Here is a 17,513-nt window from a genome sequence, read left to right as displayed (position 1 = left end):
AGTGAGGCCATTATAGACCTTCTCCACCCTAAGTCTGGATTTCATTTAAAAATGTATTAAGATGAATTTTATGACCAATGCACCAGTTTCTTTAGTGTCTTATAACAAATTACCACAGAAACCATAATTTACAATAGTAACCGCTGTATCTAAGGCTACCATGATGCATTTTGTCCCGTAGATTTACCTGTGCTTTGTTTTCGTGTTAAGATGCGCTCGTCTGGCTACTTCTGTCACATCTTTCACCTTTCGATGTATAATTGCGAAAGCACATACATTTTAAAAATGTGCTCTGACAAAAAAAAAAAAAAAAAGACAGTTCGCACTGTGAACGCGCAAGAGTCAAGACGCGCGTGTCCGGAGGTGCGCGCATGCGCAGGGCCACCCAAGCCGCCAACTAAGGGGCCAACATGGAGAGAAAAGGTAATCTCTTCCTTGACTTTCTCTGAATAACATTTGCCTTATTTGAAGCTATAACGTTTATATATGTGGCAGTGTGACTAACGTACGTTCTGACTCAAACGAGTAGTGTGATATTAAAGCATAAAGTCGCATTTTGATTTGTATTGGGACGCATGGGCTGGTGTCTTTAGCGTTAGCATGTAGCCACTCAGTCTGCAGCTGAAGTGAGCTAAATTTATTTTCATCACGCCCCAGAGGCATGTTTTATTGTCTGTTTGCATCGCCTTCACTTTAAGCGATTTCGCTTTTCGTTTTTTTAGATAGACGTTAATCTTCTGAGTAGGCGCGTGCACGTATCAACTGGATGAGAGTTGAAAGCGTCTGTTTTCCTCTTTGCTGTCGTGGAAACTTCAGGAATTCATTTCCTACAGCCTCGTTTTTGCATCCATGTTCCTGGCGTTATAAAACAGATGAAAAAATGCATGTTATTAAAGAGCCACGTCTGCACTCATGTAAAGCTCTCGGTTCCTGTCACACTGTAAACACCCGGCTGTGTTTTGTTTATGTGCATTACATAAGATTACATGAGATCACTATCACCGGTCTGTGTGTCTCCTGTATTATTGTCAGGCTATGCTGTCTTTGAGTACCTGCGTTTAAGTGATTTTTTTTATAATTATTAATAGTTTCATTGTCATATGTTGTACTTCATTTGCCACACCAGTTCTGGCACTTCAGGCGAGGAAGAAAAGGGTCAAAGCCAAGAAGTCGACCAAGAAGTGAGTTTGTGCTTTATTCTCTTGTGTTTTTTCTCCTGCTAGTATTTATTTATTATTTTATTTATTTGGGTGTTAATTTTAACTTTAAGTATACTATGTATACTACTGGGTTGTGCACAGTTACAACTCTTTTCTGGGTCATTATTGTACATTAACATATTAGGAACCATAATATGGTATTCTGTCTGTTGACTTTTTTTATGATGGTCTGGAAGTTGATTAGTTAGTAGGTTGTTAAACACAGTGTCTGTTAGGAGCCACTGTTTTGATGTGTACAGAATGAGTCCTCTTGAGTTTACTCTGATTATTCAGTCTTAGTTGTTGAACCGTGTTCATTTGATGTCTTTTAACATTTTGGTAAATTAAGTCATCTTTATGGCATGCAGAGTATCAAGTTGTGCTTTCTTTCACTTCAGTTTTTGTGATGTAAGTCACAGGTGTTTTTCTTGCATGGGTTAAACCAAGCATGGATACATGCAGGATGTATGCAGTCAGTGGAATGCATTGAAACACTGGTAGACTTTTTTTTTTACACAAGAGTGTGTCAACATTGTATTTAACAAAAGATCTTATGCGGTAGAAAACGAAACACTAGCTGTGTGCACATTGTGTTTTTTGCATTTAGATTCAGATGACTGATTCAAATGAAGTTTAAAAAAAAAAAAAAAAAAATATATATATATATATATATATATATTAAACAAGTCAAGTTGATTTATTTTACACTCTTAATAATGGTTTCAAAAGGGGATTTTGCCATAGATTAATATTTTTTGGTTCCCCAAAATCTATCAGTTAAACCTATCAGTTTTTTTTTTTTTTTTTAATGTGAAAAATATTTGAATGATCTAAATAACTTTTTTCCACTATAAAGAATCTTTTGTGGACTGGAACTAACAATGGCAACTTTTAACAATGTCGTTTTTGTTTTTTTGTGTAGAATACAGGTAGTTTTAAAGCAGATTTGCAGTAGTAAACTGCTAAACAGCACCAGCAAGTTGTTCGATCAGGATTCCATAATTTTAGTTATAATGACAACTTCTGTTTCACTTATTCTAAGATTATATAGCTGCTTTATTCAGGTCAGTCCAGTTCGGTTATTCAGTGAGCTTACTTAAGGTGTTTTTATGTAGTCAAATTTACTTTTTATGTTGGTCCTTTGAGTTTAGCGTGTCAAAAATAAAAGTCACATGCTGAAACGGTTGTCAGAACATTTTAAACCATGCAAAATCAGCATCAAAGAGTCTTTCATGTTAGATGATGGCTCTATGAGTGTTTATACTGTAAGACGGCCGCCCTATATAGACTGTGCTGTAATGGGTGTCCATTGACCTAAATGAAATGTACTGTCATCCCTCAGGCCAGCACATCCTCCACGCGGGGCATCACAACAGCAGCCCCCTACAGAGACCCAGATACAGGAGCCTGATGAGGAAATCCTCGGCTCTGATGATGAAGAGCAAGAAGATCCTAATGACTATTGCAAAGGTTGCAGACAAAGCTTTATAAGTTATTTTTTGACAGCAGAATCTACAGCTTGATTATTATAGACTAGACTTAAAATTGCTGAAATGACAAGCTCAGTCTGAGAAAGTTAAGACAAGAAGCACTTCCTTGTTTCACAGTTGTTTTTCTGTTGGTGAAACTACAATTTCTTCCTAGAAGTGCAACACATAACTACTGTAAACTGCAAAAGAAATGGATATTTTGTACTGTAAATACAGGAATGTCATCATCCTCTGTTTATATACCCCTATCGCTGTATGTTTCAAATATGTTGTTTTTTTTTGTTTTTGTTTTTTGTTGTTTTTTTGTATTTAATGTAAAAGGGAAGGGATGTTATTATTATTCACTTTATTCTTTTTTATTTTTGCTTTATTATTTAAGTAAGTGTACTGAGTACTTTTAAAATGTCAGTAATCTGATCAAATTCTAATTTTTATTTTTGGTCTAAACATACTTTACTTTGATTGCTCAAAATCAGTCCACAAAGGACAATGACGATCAAACTAGCCCTAAACGACAATCGATGAGCTGTCCAAATGCAAATTGAAGGATTGCTGTTCTTCTTGGGTTAGGAGGATATCACCATGTGAAAATAGGGGACCTATTCAATGGTAAATACCATGTGATCCGGAAGCTGGGATGGGGGCATTTCTCTACTGTGTGGCTGGCCTGGGACATCCAGTAAGAGTTTTGTAATTTTGAGTAACAACACTATAATGTGCCAAAATCACATATGCATGAGTCATTTTTTTCTCTCTCTTCTTTCTTTCTCTGCAGAGGGAAGCGGTTTGTTGCCATGAAGGTGGTAAAGAGTGCAGAGCATTACACTGAAACAGCTCTAGATGAAATAAAGCTACTCAGATCTGTAAGTATCCAAAGAAACTTCTGAAACGGAAATGCTTTAAATAATCATTTTAGAAAAAAGGGAAGATAAAAACAATGAAGGTGAAATATAGATTATCTAAATAATTTTTAAGGAAATATTTTGTATTTTTAATGTAAATATTGATGAAAAAAAACATTTTTTTTTTTAAGTAAGCATAGTTTGCTATATCACTAAGCCAGGATGCTTAATTTTATTTATTTTATGTTACGCTGTTTTGTTTTCAGGTCAGAAATACAGACCCTGATGATCCAAACAGAGAGATGGTTGTGCAGCTACTGGATGACTTCAAGATCTCAGGGGTCAATGGAACTCGTATCCTTGAATATGAAGAGTGTTGTGTGTGTGTCTGTGTGTGAGAGAGAAAATGGGTGAAGAAGTCTTCAAGCAGGTGTCCCATGCTATTTTAAGATACCCCAAATTCTTTTACAAGGGCACTTGTGAATGCTGACTTCGAAACAGTTGTTGCATGGTAGCGATTATACTGAGAGAAGCTGTTCTGGTGTTATTTTTTCAGTTAGAACTTCTGCACTTAGTTCTATCAACAGCAGGTTCTGTTTTAAAAGCCTTGGACCTTCACTTGACCTTTCAGATGTCTGCATGGTGTTTGAGGTTCTAGGGCACCACTTGCTTAAATGGATTATCAAGTCCAACTATCAAGGCTTACCTCTGCCCTGTGTCAAGAGCATCATTCGACAGGTAACACAGCACACTGTCACACAACCAGATCAGTGTTCACATAATTACGGTTGGACTAATTAACTTCTATCCTGGATTCAGTGGATCAGGTACAGGTTAATTATGATGGATTTACAGTCTTGCTTAACATTTTTGGTTTTATTAAAAATTCGGAATGATTTGATAGTGACATCATGTTTAGTTTCAGTCACATCTGTTTTTAATAAAACCATGAGAACAGACATGTTTCTAAGGGATAATGTACATTACTGTCAAAATTATTATAATTTTTTTTAAGTAATACTTTTGTTTAGGAAGAATGCATTAAATCGGTCAAAAGTGACATTAAAACAAAATATTTTGGGAAAAAATGCTGTTCTTTTGAACATTCTATGAAAAATTTGTGCCTTCAGTATTGATAAGAATATTTTTCTTAAGCACCAAAATCAGAATTATTAGAATGATTTTTGAAGGATCATCTGACTGCTGAATTCATCTTTGCAATCACATGAATAAATTACATTTTAAAATATAGTGAAATAGAAATAAGTTATTTTAAATTGGTTATATTTCACAGTAGTACTGTTTTTGGTATATTTCTATTTAAATTTTATTTAAATAAATGCAGCCTTGGTGAGCATAAGAGACTTCTTCATGACAAAAAACAAATCATCCGTTTTAGAGAGCTGTGAATAACCAATTATAATAATAATGTAATTATGTGTTGTGTTGCTTAAGTATGTTTAGAAAGATGCTAATAGATATTTCTGTAGTTGTTTGAGTGTCTGTATTTTTTAAATCTCTCAGGTTCTTCAAGGTCTGGATTACCTGCACACCAAGTGTCAAATCATCCACACAGATATTAAGCCAGAGAACATTCTCATGAGTGTGGATGAGCTGTATATCAGGCGGTTGGCTGCAGAAGCCACTGAGTGGCAGAAAGCTGGTGCTCCCCCTCCATCTGGGTCAGCAGGTACGGCAGCTCTGCTTAATAACACACACATGATGAAGCACACTTATTACACGGCTTCAGTCAGTTTGGAATGATTATGTGTCAACATTTCCCCACTAGTTTTTTTTTTTTTTAATTTTAGCCAGTTCACATTCTCTCATTAACACAACTTGTTGGTTAGCTTTCTTACCATCTAGCACACTGCTCTTAAAATTGGTTTACTTTGCAAGCTGTCATCGTGTTGTGTTGTTTTTTTATCTTCCAGTGAGCACTGCCCCAGCACCTAAACTGGTATGTTTTCCTTCTTTAGGAGATGTTTTTATGCATTCCATTTCAAAAAATTTAATTATCTTTTTCTTTTCAATTAATTTTTATATCCTGAAGAAAACTATTCAGTTATTCTCATTCTTTCTGTAGTTCTCAGAATATAATCTTGAGCTGTCATTCCCAATTCCAAGAATGTTTTGGGTTATTTACAACATAAAATCTTGCCTCTGTGACTGTGAAGACATTTATAATGTTACAAAAGATTTATATTTTAAATAAATGTTCATCAAAGAATCCTAAAAAAAAATGTGCCATAGTTTCCACAAAAATATAAAGCAGCACAACTGTTTTCAACATTTATAGTAATACATTTTTCTTGAGCAGCAAATGAGCATATTGTAATGATTTCTGAAGGATCTTATGACTCTGCAGACTGGAGTATTGACTGCTGAAAATTCAGCTTTGCCATCACAAGAATTAATTACATTTGAAAATGTTTTAAAATAGAAAACAGTTCTTTTGAATTGGAGTAATATTTCACAATATTACCGTTTTTAACCAAATAAATGCTCCCTTTTTAAGACTGAGTCATGTTTCAACAACATCTTGAAAAAAAAATCTAAACATTTGCATGGTAGTGTAAGTTTATTTGTCAAATAACCTGGAATATTTCAGTTGTCATCAAAATGCTTTTGCTTTTTAGCATTAACATAATAACCCAACTTGCTCTTTCTCAGGCTCCAAAAATGTCAAAAAACAAGAAAAAGAAGCTAAAGAAGAAGCAGAAGCGTCAAGCAGCGCTCCTGGAGAAGTGCATTATGGACTTGGAGGAGATGGAGATTGGGCCTGAAGGCAGGGAGGAAGAGGAGGATGACCCAGAATCCCCCTCCTTTGCCCCACTCAGACAAGAGTCACTGCAGGACATTGCTTCTGAGGACACAATAAGTTAGCTTCTATTTGTATAAATAAAAGTTGTTTAAAATTTGCTATTATTTGTGATTCCATACAAACCAGTTAGCATTAACACATCCCCAACATATTTCTGTTTCTCTGCACCTTGCATAACAGTGGAGACCAGAGAGAGACTAAACTCAGATGCTTCACTTGAGCTCAACTGTAACGGCTGTATGCACTCCAGTCAAACACAACCTGAGGAGGATGATCAAGGAGACCAGCAACATGGCCAACTGCTACAGGAGGACCACCATAATGCAAACACAGGCCCAGAGGACACTGCTCAAAGCATGTATGAGTACTGTAATGGGGCAGAGTCCCCTGAACTGGACCAGGCCTGCTACAGTAATGGCACCTCAGGCCAAGAGCAGCCGGAGGAGGGAGAGCTGCCATCCGGAGAGCAAGATCAGCAAAAGACTAGAACCAGAGCCAGGGAACAGAACAAGGATAAACTAAAGAACGGTCAGTGAATTTTCTATAGCTTTTTAATTCTTTTAGTGAGGTTTTTCAGAGATTATATGAGTCTTACATTCTGGTAACTGTTTGTATTAAAGGGGTAGTTCACATAAACAATGAAAGTGTCATTATTTGCTCACCCTCATTTTGTTTCTAACCTGCAATGCTCTTATTTTCAGGTGAACACATAGTGAGCATTTTTTATGAGTCGCTTTACAATTACAGCTCATAGTGACCACATATGTCTGTTTTGATTAGCTTTTTCCTCCTCTTCCAGATAAGTTGTCTTCTGGAAGCCTATTGGTCAATCCACTGGAGCCATTTAACGCAGACAAAATCAAGGTCAAGATTGCTGACCTTGGCAATGCCTGCTGGGTGGTAAGAATCTTAATAATCTGATGAAATCCAAATTGTCCAAAAACGCAAATTAGAATGATTTCTGAAGGATCACGTGATACTAAAGTAATGTAATTAGTAATGAATGATGAAAATTATGCTTAGCCATCACAGGAATAAATTAAATAGTTATTTAAAATTGTAATTAATTTTTACTGTATTTTTGAGCCTTGGTGAGCATGAAAACATTAAAACAATGTTTTTGTCCCCAATAGTTTGAATGTTAGTGCACGTTTATTTGCTTGAGTGTGGAGTGATAAATGCTGCACAGACATTTATTAAATATAGAAGTTGATTTCATCTTTTTATAAACTGAATAATCAGATTTTGTCCAGAGCTGAGTATTGCTGTGATTTTTCTGCTCTTCAGCACAAGCACTTTACTGAAGACATTCAGACCCGACAGTACCGCTCACTGGAGGTGCTGCTGGGATCGGGGTACAGCACACCCGCTGACATATGGAGCACAGCCTGCATGGTGAGAGGCTACACGTGGTCTTTCATCAGTTTGTTAAATCTGCATTACTTCTACATAAATCCACAGGCACCATTGTGAGATTAGGTAAATCAATTTGGTAACAATTCAGACCTGATATTGGATTGCTCTTTCTCTTTTCAGGCATTTGAATTGGCCACTGGTGATTATTTGTTTGAGCCCCACTCTGGTGAAGATTACTCCAGAGATGAAGGTAATGCAATATTTCTTCTTTCTGCCTGGAATACAAAAATGATGAATGTTTCCTGCATGATGGTAAAGTGATAATTAATCCGGATTACAGATGCATGTACATGCCTAGAGTAAAGGACATATCTAATGATTTCAGTTTTAATGTGACTGAAAATTTACTTTGTCATATTAATGTCTCACTACAGGCACTATGCAATAGAATTTAAATAAATTATTTATTGTATGTTGTTTTCTTCTATTCTAATATGTATTGAAATTTCAGTGCTTTAAGAGTTTGAGTAATCCTGTGGTTATTTCCCTGCTAACAATCAGAGCCTGCTGTTAAAATGCATGGAGGCCCTGTCTCCTCTATAAAGTTCCCCTTCATATTCACTTCCTCCTCCTCCTCCACCTTTCGCCCACTACTTCTGCTTCTTTTATTGACCCAATGCTTCTTTGTTCCTCCTGGTGTTCTATTCTTAGTTGATGCAGTAACTAAATGGACTTAAACAGAAAGATGCATATGTTGCATGCCTTTAGAAATTGAGTATGGGAAGAATTTGTAAACTTAAAGCCTAATTTTTTACCCGTCAGTCAAGCTTCGTTAGCGGTTTCTAAGGCATTCTGTCATCTGTGATCTAATTGTGTTTACACTGGAGGGTAAATTCTGTTTAAACAGATCTTGGGAGTTATGTTAGTCATGATCAAAATTTGCATCTTTTGAGCCACTATGTGGTTGTTTAATAGATGTTTCTTTTCAAGTGAAATTTCAGATTATTCTATTGATTTAAAAGGCAAATCATTTCATGGCATTTTACAAGTATAGAGGTTACATAGATTTATCATTTCGTTGTAAATTGTGCATTGTGGTGCTTAAATTTCTATCTGCAAGGTATTTAGCAGAATCTGGTCAGACAAGAAGTCAAACTGGAGAGACTGCTAGAAACCATTAATGATTCATTATGCTCCTGCTTGTGGTAGACCACATTGCACTGGAATCAGCTGATGTAATTTTCCTAAAGTGAGCCAGAGTGAGCAGAATTAGATCACACTTCAGCCTTCTTCCAGTTTAAGTCATCTCAAAGAGGAAGGCAGCTATTGAATTTTCCTATTGGCATAGAGAACTGTCTCATGTTTTTTTCTGTCACCATCCCATCCATCATGTTGTTCAAGTCATGTCTCTGTGATCGATTTGGGTATTTTTTTTAAATTATGTTGTTTAGTCTTGTAATCGCATTTACATTTTTTTTTTCTAATGATATATAAAATGTTCAAATTAAATTCAAAGTGTTTTTTTATGTGTGTGTGTATGTATATGTGTGTATGTATATGTGGGTATAAGCCCCTTTCGCACCGCTTTAGTTCCAGAACTAAAAGTACAGTACTAAAGTTTGCGCAAACTATTTCCCAGTACCATTTAAAGGGTTGCATTCGCACCGACAGTGGGTACTAAGGAGTGACGAAAGCCGGTCGACAGCGACGTCAATTGTGCGTGCCGTTCAACAACGAAAACAAAGAACAACGACGTTAACAACAGGAAGATGGAGGACACTGTAATCGGAGCTGTGTTTTTGTTGTGTCTTGCAGGTTTCACAATAATGGACATGGAATGTTTACACAGTATATGTTTACACAGTGTTTTAAATCATGGTGGGTGAGGGCGTTTTGCAAAAAGTGGGTAGTTCCACCTGCGGTGCGAAGGATATATATATATATAATATAAAAAATGTACACACACACACAGTCTTACTATAAATACTATATAAATAAATAATGGTTACTATGAAACATACATTTATATGCTGAGACTGGAGACACTGATGTAAGACACCCTGTTTAGCTTGTAATCTGTCATTCTGGCCCACTGTCATTTGCCTTGTTTGTCTTTTTTTTTTTTTTTTTTTTTTTTAAGATGATCTTCAGTTTCTTTCTGCTTGTCCCCATTCCATTATCATGTTCTCTTTCTGTCTCTGTCTTCTCTCTCTCTCTTTCTCTCTCTTTCTCAGACCACCTTGCTCTGATTATTGAGCTTTTGGGGTATATCCCCCGTCACTATGCTTTGAGCGGGAAATTTTCACAGGAATATTTCAGCCATAAAGGTACGCCTGACAGTCAGGAAGAGCCCTGCCCTGAGGGAGTGGTTTGAAGGGAAGAGAGGAGATCCAGCAGCTCCATTGACAGCACAGCCTTGTTACACTTTTTTGAAAACATTTTTCTGAAGGTTTTGCGAAAATCTTCTTCAGCAAATGTCCAGTGTTTCACAAGGAGGCTGAGGCAGCCCTAATCACAATAGATGAACTGTTGTAGCTTCAAAACCACTGAATTGAAGCATGACTGAATTAGCTTGAAGCTTCACCAGAGGCAAGAGAACCTCAAAACACTTCTGCATTACACAAGTCCAATTCTTCTTGAAATATTTAATCTGAATCTCCGATGTGAAAATAGTTCACTATGTGACCGCCGTCTGTGCTGTCAGGACATGGCTGCATCTCCTTGTTTTCCCTCTCGTCTCTCTGCTCTCAGGATGGGTGAATGACTGTATTAACACTGTCTGATCAAGTTGTCCAATGTTTGGTCCTCCCCTCCACCTCACCACCCCCTCCCTGCTCGACACTCTCTGTGTGTGATGGCAGACCACATTGCTTTGATCATTGAGCTGCTGGGGGCCGTCCCACGTAAACTTATATTGACCGGAAAATATTCCAAGGAGTTTTTCACCAAGAAAGGTAATGAGGCCATTATGACTATATTTTATACCTAATCATGATGCTTTTATTTCAGATGATTAAATTGTAATGCAAACTTTAAAAACTAGTATGTGCACTCCTGTTCAAATATTGATAACATTTTTTGAAAGTTTTTCACCAAGGCAGCATTTATTTGTTTAAAAAGACAGGATATAATATTAGAATTTAAAATATTTTTATTTTTATTATATTTTAAAATCTAATTTATTTCTGGCCATTACTCCAGTCTACAGTGCCTCATGATTCTTCAGAAATCCTTCTAATATGTTCATTTGGTGCCCAATTACCATTTCAGGGCTCGCAAAATCTCTAATTTCCATGAGATTTTGGTGGCCCAAAATGAATTTAACTAGCCAAAAAAAAAAAAAAAAACATTGGTTGAACTTCACTGTGGACAAATCAGCATAATTGAATACTTCAGTATTTTGTCTTCAAATAACAAGTCCAGACTGTAGGGGTGCAAGAGATCACAAATATCATGGTTCGGCTCACATTACGGGGATTTAGTCACAAATCAAATCAGATTGTTTGGGTGAGCAAAAATTTTTATTTTTTTTTTTTATTTAAAAAAATTATTATTTAAAGAACACTAAGTACTTCGATACCACAGGAAAAACTTATAGCATAACTAATAAAGGTCAAGCATTATTAAAGACAAGTGAATGCTCAGTAATAAAATAAGAACATGGATAAAAGCATAGATAAATAAAATAGAACAAAGCTACTTTACTAAATAAAGTAAGGTCTAACATCAGTTTTCAGGCACTGCAATGTAATTAAGTTTAAAATAACACTGTATAGTGTTCACTGTATAAATTAAATGTTGATTAATCTTTGCTAAAGTTGTGTTTCGTTGTTTGATTAACATTACTGACACAGACAGCAGGAGGTATTTATAGGCTGCTGGCCATTTAAGGCCTGACAATCTAAAGTAATGATACACATCCGATTTCTTTCTGATTGTGTTTGCTTTACTTGAGACATAACCAACTGTTTAAGATAATACTTGCTGAAACAGCTATTTTGAGGTAATTTTGTGCACGCACGCACTTTGAGTGTGCGCACAAATAACAGCGCGTCAGTACCGAATTCTTTTGCCTCTTCTTGCGCTTGAATGGTTTAAAACGCTCTACTGTTTAAATCGGCAAGACATAGAAATGCATGCAAATGATTAATTAAGATCTGTTTCACCACTACAAGCGAGTGAACAATGCAAATCAAGGAAGGGATTTTATGTCACCATTCAAGATAGAGCAGTGATACATTTTTATTTTGGTAGCCCGACTGGAAAACACAGTAGCCCCGGGACATCAAGCTAGCGATTTTGCGAGCCCTGCATTTATTATCATCAATGTTGAAAACAGTTGTGCTGCTCCAATATTTTGTGGAAACCACAAAGTTTCAAAAGAACAGCATTTATTTGAAATGGAAATCTTATGGAACAATGTAAAAATCTCTCTTGATCTGCATGTTTGCTGAATAAAATAATTGCTTTAAAAAAAAAAAAATGTACCAACCCCAAATAAATTCTAAGAAAAGCCTCGTGGATGGATTTTTATGTACATTTGGATTTCTGTACATTTTACAGTTAACATTTTACAACACTTTATTCCAAATAAGCTTGTCTTTGTAATGAAAATGTATTAACTTTTCTCTTTTATTATTTCTTTGAATATATATTCACTCTGAAAGGCATCCCATTATCAACTTAAAATTAAGTTTAATGTTGATTTTATGTGGCTTTGTGGAGCAACATGTTAATGCCAGAAAGTTGCAAGGGAAAAAAACAGTATTACAGTACTGCATGGAATGAGAAGCCTGGACTCTAATTGTGTGCTTTCTGTAGGTGACCTGAAGCACATCACTAAACTGAAGCCGTGGGGTTTGCAGGATGTTCTGATGGATAAATACGAGTGGCCTCGGGAGGAGGCCGAGACCTTCACTGATTTCCTGATTCCAATGCTGCAGCTCCTGCCAGAGAAAAGAGCCACTGCTGCCGACTGTCTGCAACACCCTTGGCTTGCCCTCTAGTGGCCTCTTGCTATCACTGCACATACTTCAGGCCATCTCTCCCTGAACTCAAGAGACTGCAACAGATCACTTTCCAGTTCATAGAGCATATCGGCGTAATTATTTTTCTTCTGTTAATCTGAGTGATTTCATTTGCTTGGCTCACCAGAGGAATAGTAAACCTGTCTGTTTTTGTTCTAGCTGCTTTCTTCTACTTTTTTTTTTTTTTCTCTTCAGAGTTGAGGTTTTTCTTGAGGATCACACCTGCCTCGCTCCCACTGCCGTCCCTGTTATTTTGGCAAAGGATGAAATTTAGACCTAGAAGGCGCCTGTTTAGGTACCTGGGGTATTTTCTGAAGTCGCAAAAAATTAAGATGGAGGTCTGTTTTTTTAGCAGTACTAACATGAAATGCAGTCCAATCCTCCCGAGTACCGATGACTCGGGCTGCAGTGCAATGCACAAGAGATCATTTTGTTACTCATAGTTTTCTGAGTCGGAAAGGAATGGTGGTTTATGGAAAGGGAATTGTTTGGTTTACCTTTATGACTGTAGAATATAAATTAAGATGTTTCTGTTCTGCATCAAGATTCGCCACACCTCTGTGTTTCTCTTCCAACTATACAATTGTCTTTTGTGTGTGTGTGTGTTCATTAGTTCAGTAGGTTTTGATCTTGTCTGTCTCGGATTAGATTGTAAAGAGCTGAAGTCTTCTCGCTCATGGTCAGTACATTTTGTGTACAAGAAGCTTCCACAGAACGCGAGTAACTGTCAAGGGCCTCCAAAAGTGTCATTTGGGAAAAAAGAAAAAAAAAAAAAAAAAAAAAACATTTGTGAGTGTGTTGTATGTATGATTTATGTGTGCGCGCATGTGCATGCGTGTGTGTCTGTATATATGTGTACCAAAGAGTTTGCCTTGATCTGTATATTACAGCCATGTACAGTTTTTAAAGAAATCCTACTATTGCATCTAAGCTAAGATTATTTAGCTGGATAGAAGTGTTTTAATAAAGCATTTGACAGATGGGTTCACCTGTTAGTCTGATTTGCTGTTTTCAAAAAATGTAAAATGTTATAAAATGGAGATGATAAAGCGGAGTACTTTTCATTTTGATGCACACTGATCTTTTGTACAGGTGAAAGCTGATTCATTTTTGTGTTGCTAAATCTGTGCAAAACAATAGATAAAAAGGTAAGGAGTACAGGAAATCAACTGTGTATTTTATTTTTATTTATTTTTTAATTTGGTAACATTTTAGTACATGAAATACCTCATAACCAGGGATTGTCAATCTGGGATCGATCTGGATTGACAGTTTTACTTTATAGCCTTAGGTTTTTTTAAAGACTGAAAAAAAAAAAAAATATATATATATATATACACACACAAATACATACACACACATTTAGAGATCGACCGATATATCGATTTACCGATATTTTTCCCGATATTTAAGCATTTTTCCATAATCGAATATCGGTTTTGTAATATCGGATTCCCCGATAAACACCGCCATCTTGTGGACGTTTTCAGAATTGCGCGCAGGATCGCAATTGCAGCGCACCTGAGGGGAGACCAGACAGCAACGGCGTGCAGGTACTTGATTTGCTGTAGTTAGTAAACTATTTAATATTACAGGCATTAATGCACAAATTAGATGTATTACATAAATGCCTGATATATAGTTTAAATGCAACTTGGCTCTAAGAAATATGATAAATAAGATACTCTGTCAAGCCCTGTCCCTATAAAGATAGGCTATAACTTTGCCTGAAATAAGACAGCCATGAATTAGCACATGGTGGAAATAAAAGCGCTGAATTTAATTCTCTCTGTGGTCTATTAGTCTCGTGAATTCGGAGTCACATAGATAATCCGTCAAGTCCTCTCCCAATAAAGACGTAACTTTGCATGAATTAAATAATACAGCCATGAATGATTGCATGTTGGAAATAAAAGCACTGAATTTAATTCTCTCTCTGTTGTCTATATGCTCATCATTATAGTCTCGTGAAGCCGCTTTCATATTGCATTTCACTCAGCGGTTGATGCTCAAGAAATGCTCAGCACGGCCACCGCATGTAACTTTTAACAAGATTCACTTTTTTGAAGCACCCTAAATTGTATTAACACTTACTATATAACCATTATTTCGTTTATAAACATCTAAATTAATACAATTCTATGGAAATTAATTATTTATTATCTCCGCGATCGATGGCAGTTTGAGTAGCCTATAGTTCTGTGTAAAGGCATAGATAAACCGCGCTGTCTGCAGCATAATTTAGAGCATGCCAGTTGAGAAATGCAATAAAATACAATGCTTGTTATATTCCAATATTCCAGAGAATATTATTCCGTGTATTAACATTATCCAGTGAATTATTCTTCACTCTTTATCCTATTAAACAGCTTATAAACCTACTAAAACTGTAGTTAAAAATGAAGTTGATATGACTTTCCTTTATTTTCTCCATTTGAAAACATTAGACTTTCTATGTTCATTTTGCTTACTGCTAATATTAGTGTTGCTGCTAAAGCTTTTTATAAATAAAATGTTTTTTATTGTTGTAATACGAAGATTAAATTTAACATGACAGGGCTCTAAACTCCGACCAAAATGGTAATTGTTTGCGAGTTAAAATTTGACGTGGTCGCATTTGTACAAGTGCCAGGTCTGCGCTGCTCCAAAGCGTCTGCTTCATACAGCGCGCGCTGCCAGCCGCAGCACATTATAGCAGGAGTCAGATTTCACTGATCACGTGAAGAGAGATGCTTTCAGCGCGAGCGCTTAGTGGGTAGAGCCTGGTTTATACTCGCCGCGTCAGCACGAGCGTGAAGGTGCGCGTCGCGGATGGAGCGCAACGGATGGATTTGTTTTCAAACTAAAGTAAAAGACCGCTTCTTAAACCAGAGAAGGTGAACATGGTGGTATTCTTGTAGAAAAAAACATGCAAGTCCTGTCAGCTACAGCCAGTTTAGTTTTACTTTTCTTTTTGTTTTCGTTTTGAGAAGCTTGTTATCTTTGCTGTTTACCTCAGGTTATGCTATGGAGGCTTTCCTTAATTAAAAAAATATATATATTAATATTTATTTGCTTCCTCAGAGTTTGCTAAACATTCTGTAATATACTAGGTATATAGTACAGCATGTGGTGTGTCCTGTGCCATGCCTCGTCTTATTCGTTTTTGTTGATAAATGTTATGTAAGAGTTTGTCATTGTCAACTTACTGTTTTATTGTTGTTGCGCTTTTAATTAAGAATAACAATGAATCCATCTTTTGTTTTAGTCTTAAAAAGTTAAAGGTGTATAGATATAAGCAAAACAGACAATGATCTTTTCTTGTAAAATGTGACACCAAGATCGCAAATTTGAAAGTAAAAAGCGCACGAAAAAAGGAATTCCTGTTCACAAAATTTAAATCACAAATAATACAGATGAAAAAGAACGAGTTGAATGTTGAAAACTTTCGTTACCATATAACTATAAACTATGATAAAAGTTCATCAGCATGCATTGATTAATCAAATGTTGTAGCAAAAACAAATTGCAACCAAATTATGTGCTCGTGCGCAAAAGTGAGATCAGTGGGAAGAATGAGTCTAGAGCCCAGCATGAAAGACTGCTAATTCTCAAAACATTTTTTGTTAAGATGACTGAAAGGATGAAAAACCAAAGTGAAGTATGGACTTGCTTCACGCAGTCATTTATTTACTTTATAACAGTAAATAAATATCGGTTCTGCATATCGGTTATCGGGCACATAGACATGCAAATAATTGGTATCGGTATCGGTTATAAAAAATCAATATCGGTCGATCACTACACACATTTTTTTATAATGTATAATTATATTTTATATATATATATATATATATATATATATATATATATATATATATAAAATATCTAATATCTTTTTTGACAAAACATCCCATGTTTCGGTAGTGACAGTAATGCTTCAATAGCGAGCACATCACGTTGCAGAATTTTAACTTGCACACTAAAACACTACAAAAACCAAAAACGTGCTAAAATACAAAAGAAATGGAAAACTGTACTAAAATTGTTAATTTACCCCAAATAAGGGTTATGTGCTACCTTTTCTCACTACCAAAACAATGATGACGTGTTGGTCATGACTGTTTCAGTAGTGACAATTCTATGGGATTAATACCCCAAGAAACAAAGATGTCACTGTACTGAAACTCCACTAAATGTTTCAGTAGTGACAATTTTAGATACTTTTGAACCTAGCTCAAAGATTCTAATCAGATTTTTCAAATTTTGTTAAATGGAACACATTTACCTCCGGATGATGGGACATACTCACACCTTGTAGCTATGAGAGAGGGGGACATATATTTTCTGATCATAAATTTAGAGCTGTAGTTAAAATAAGTCTCGGCCAATGGACTAAAACATACACTGTTTTGGTAGTGAAATATATAGGTTTAATATTTTTTAATATAATTTCCTTTAAGTAAAGAATCTCCAGTTCCATGTCCACTGCAGTTCAGATCTGTTGGATTCAGGCTTTATCTATAAATAAATGGAAACAACATCACTAAAATCGTGTATTTTGTATTTCTACAGGTTATTGCATCCTAAATATAGTCATGAATAATTATTTAGTAGGATAGAAACGTATTTAATATTTATCCATATAATTTATGGAAAATTATATTAGTAATCATACATTAATAATCAATTCATCGGCACATTCTGGCTGTGTTTTCAAAGTGAGAACCTATCCAGCTCATAGCCAGTGTAACTTCATGTTCTGCTCTGAATTAGAAGTAATAAATAGATTCTAA

The 17,513-nt window shown here is 35.8% G+C and overlaps 1 protein-coding gene across 2 annotated transcripts; it reads left to right on the top strand.

Moving 5' to 3' along the window:
* Nucleotides 1-338: 338 nt before the first annotated feature.
* On the top strand, nt 339-13,901 carry LOC306848537 (SRSF protein kinase 1-like). Of its 2 annotated transcripts, none has more exons than XM_079383146.1 (16): nt 339-423; nt 1,127-1,181; nt 2,542-2,669; nt 3,260-3,368; nt 3,465-3,552; nt 3,798-3,885; nt 4,163-4,269; nt 5,056-5,221; nt 5,466-5,491; nt 6,205-6,412; nt 6,536-6,883; nt 7,155-7,255; nt 7,643-7,750; nt 7,892-7,961; nt 10,573-10,665; nt 12,533-13,901. In XM_079383146.1, the coding sequence occupies exons 1-16, from the start codon at nt 411-413 to the stop codon at nt 12,715-12,717; spliced, it is 1,893 nt and encodes a 630-aa protein (XP_079239272.1). In that variant the 5' UTR covers nt 339-410; the 3' UTR covers nt 12,718-13,901. The 2 variants fall into 2 exon arrangements, with proteins under 2 accessions (XP_079239272.1, XP_079239273.1); XM_079383147.1 differs by lacking the exon at nt 10,573-10,665 and adding an exon at nt 9,946-10,038 and having other exon boundaries at nt 350-423; nt 12,533-13,897.
* The last annotated feature ends 3,612 nt before the right edge of the window (nt 13,902-17,513 follow it).

The sequence above is a fragment of the Barbus barbus genome (genome assembly GCF_936440315.1).
Source record: "Barbus barbus genome assembly, chromosome: 28".
NCBI lineage: Eukaryota > Metazoa > Chordata > Actinopteri > Cypriniformes > Cyprinidae > Barbus > Barbus barbus.
This window is presented reverse-complemented; position numbering and strand designations above follow the sequence as displayed.

Bases quoted from the DNA above. Each gene is read 5' to 3' on its own strand.
- LOC306848537 (XM_079383146.1), top strand. The intron at 5,492-6,204 runs GTATGTTTTCCT...GCTCTTTCTCAG, and splicing joins CTGCCCCAGCACCTAAACTG to GCTCCAAAAATGTCAAAAAA. The intron at 7,256-7,642 runs GTAAGAATCTTA...TCTGCTCTTCAG, and splicing joins TTGGCAATGCCTGCTGGGTG to CACAAGCACTTTACTGAAGA.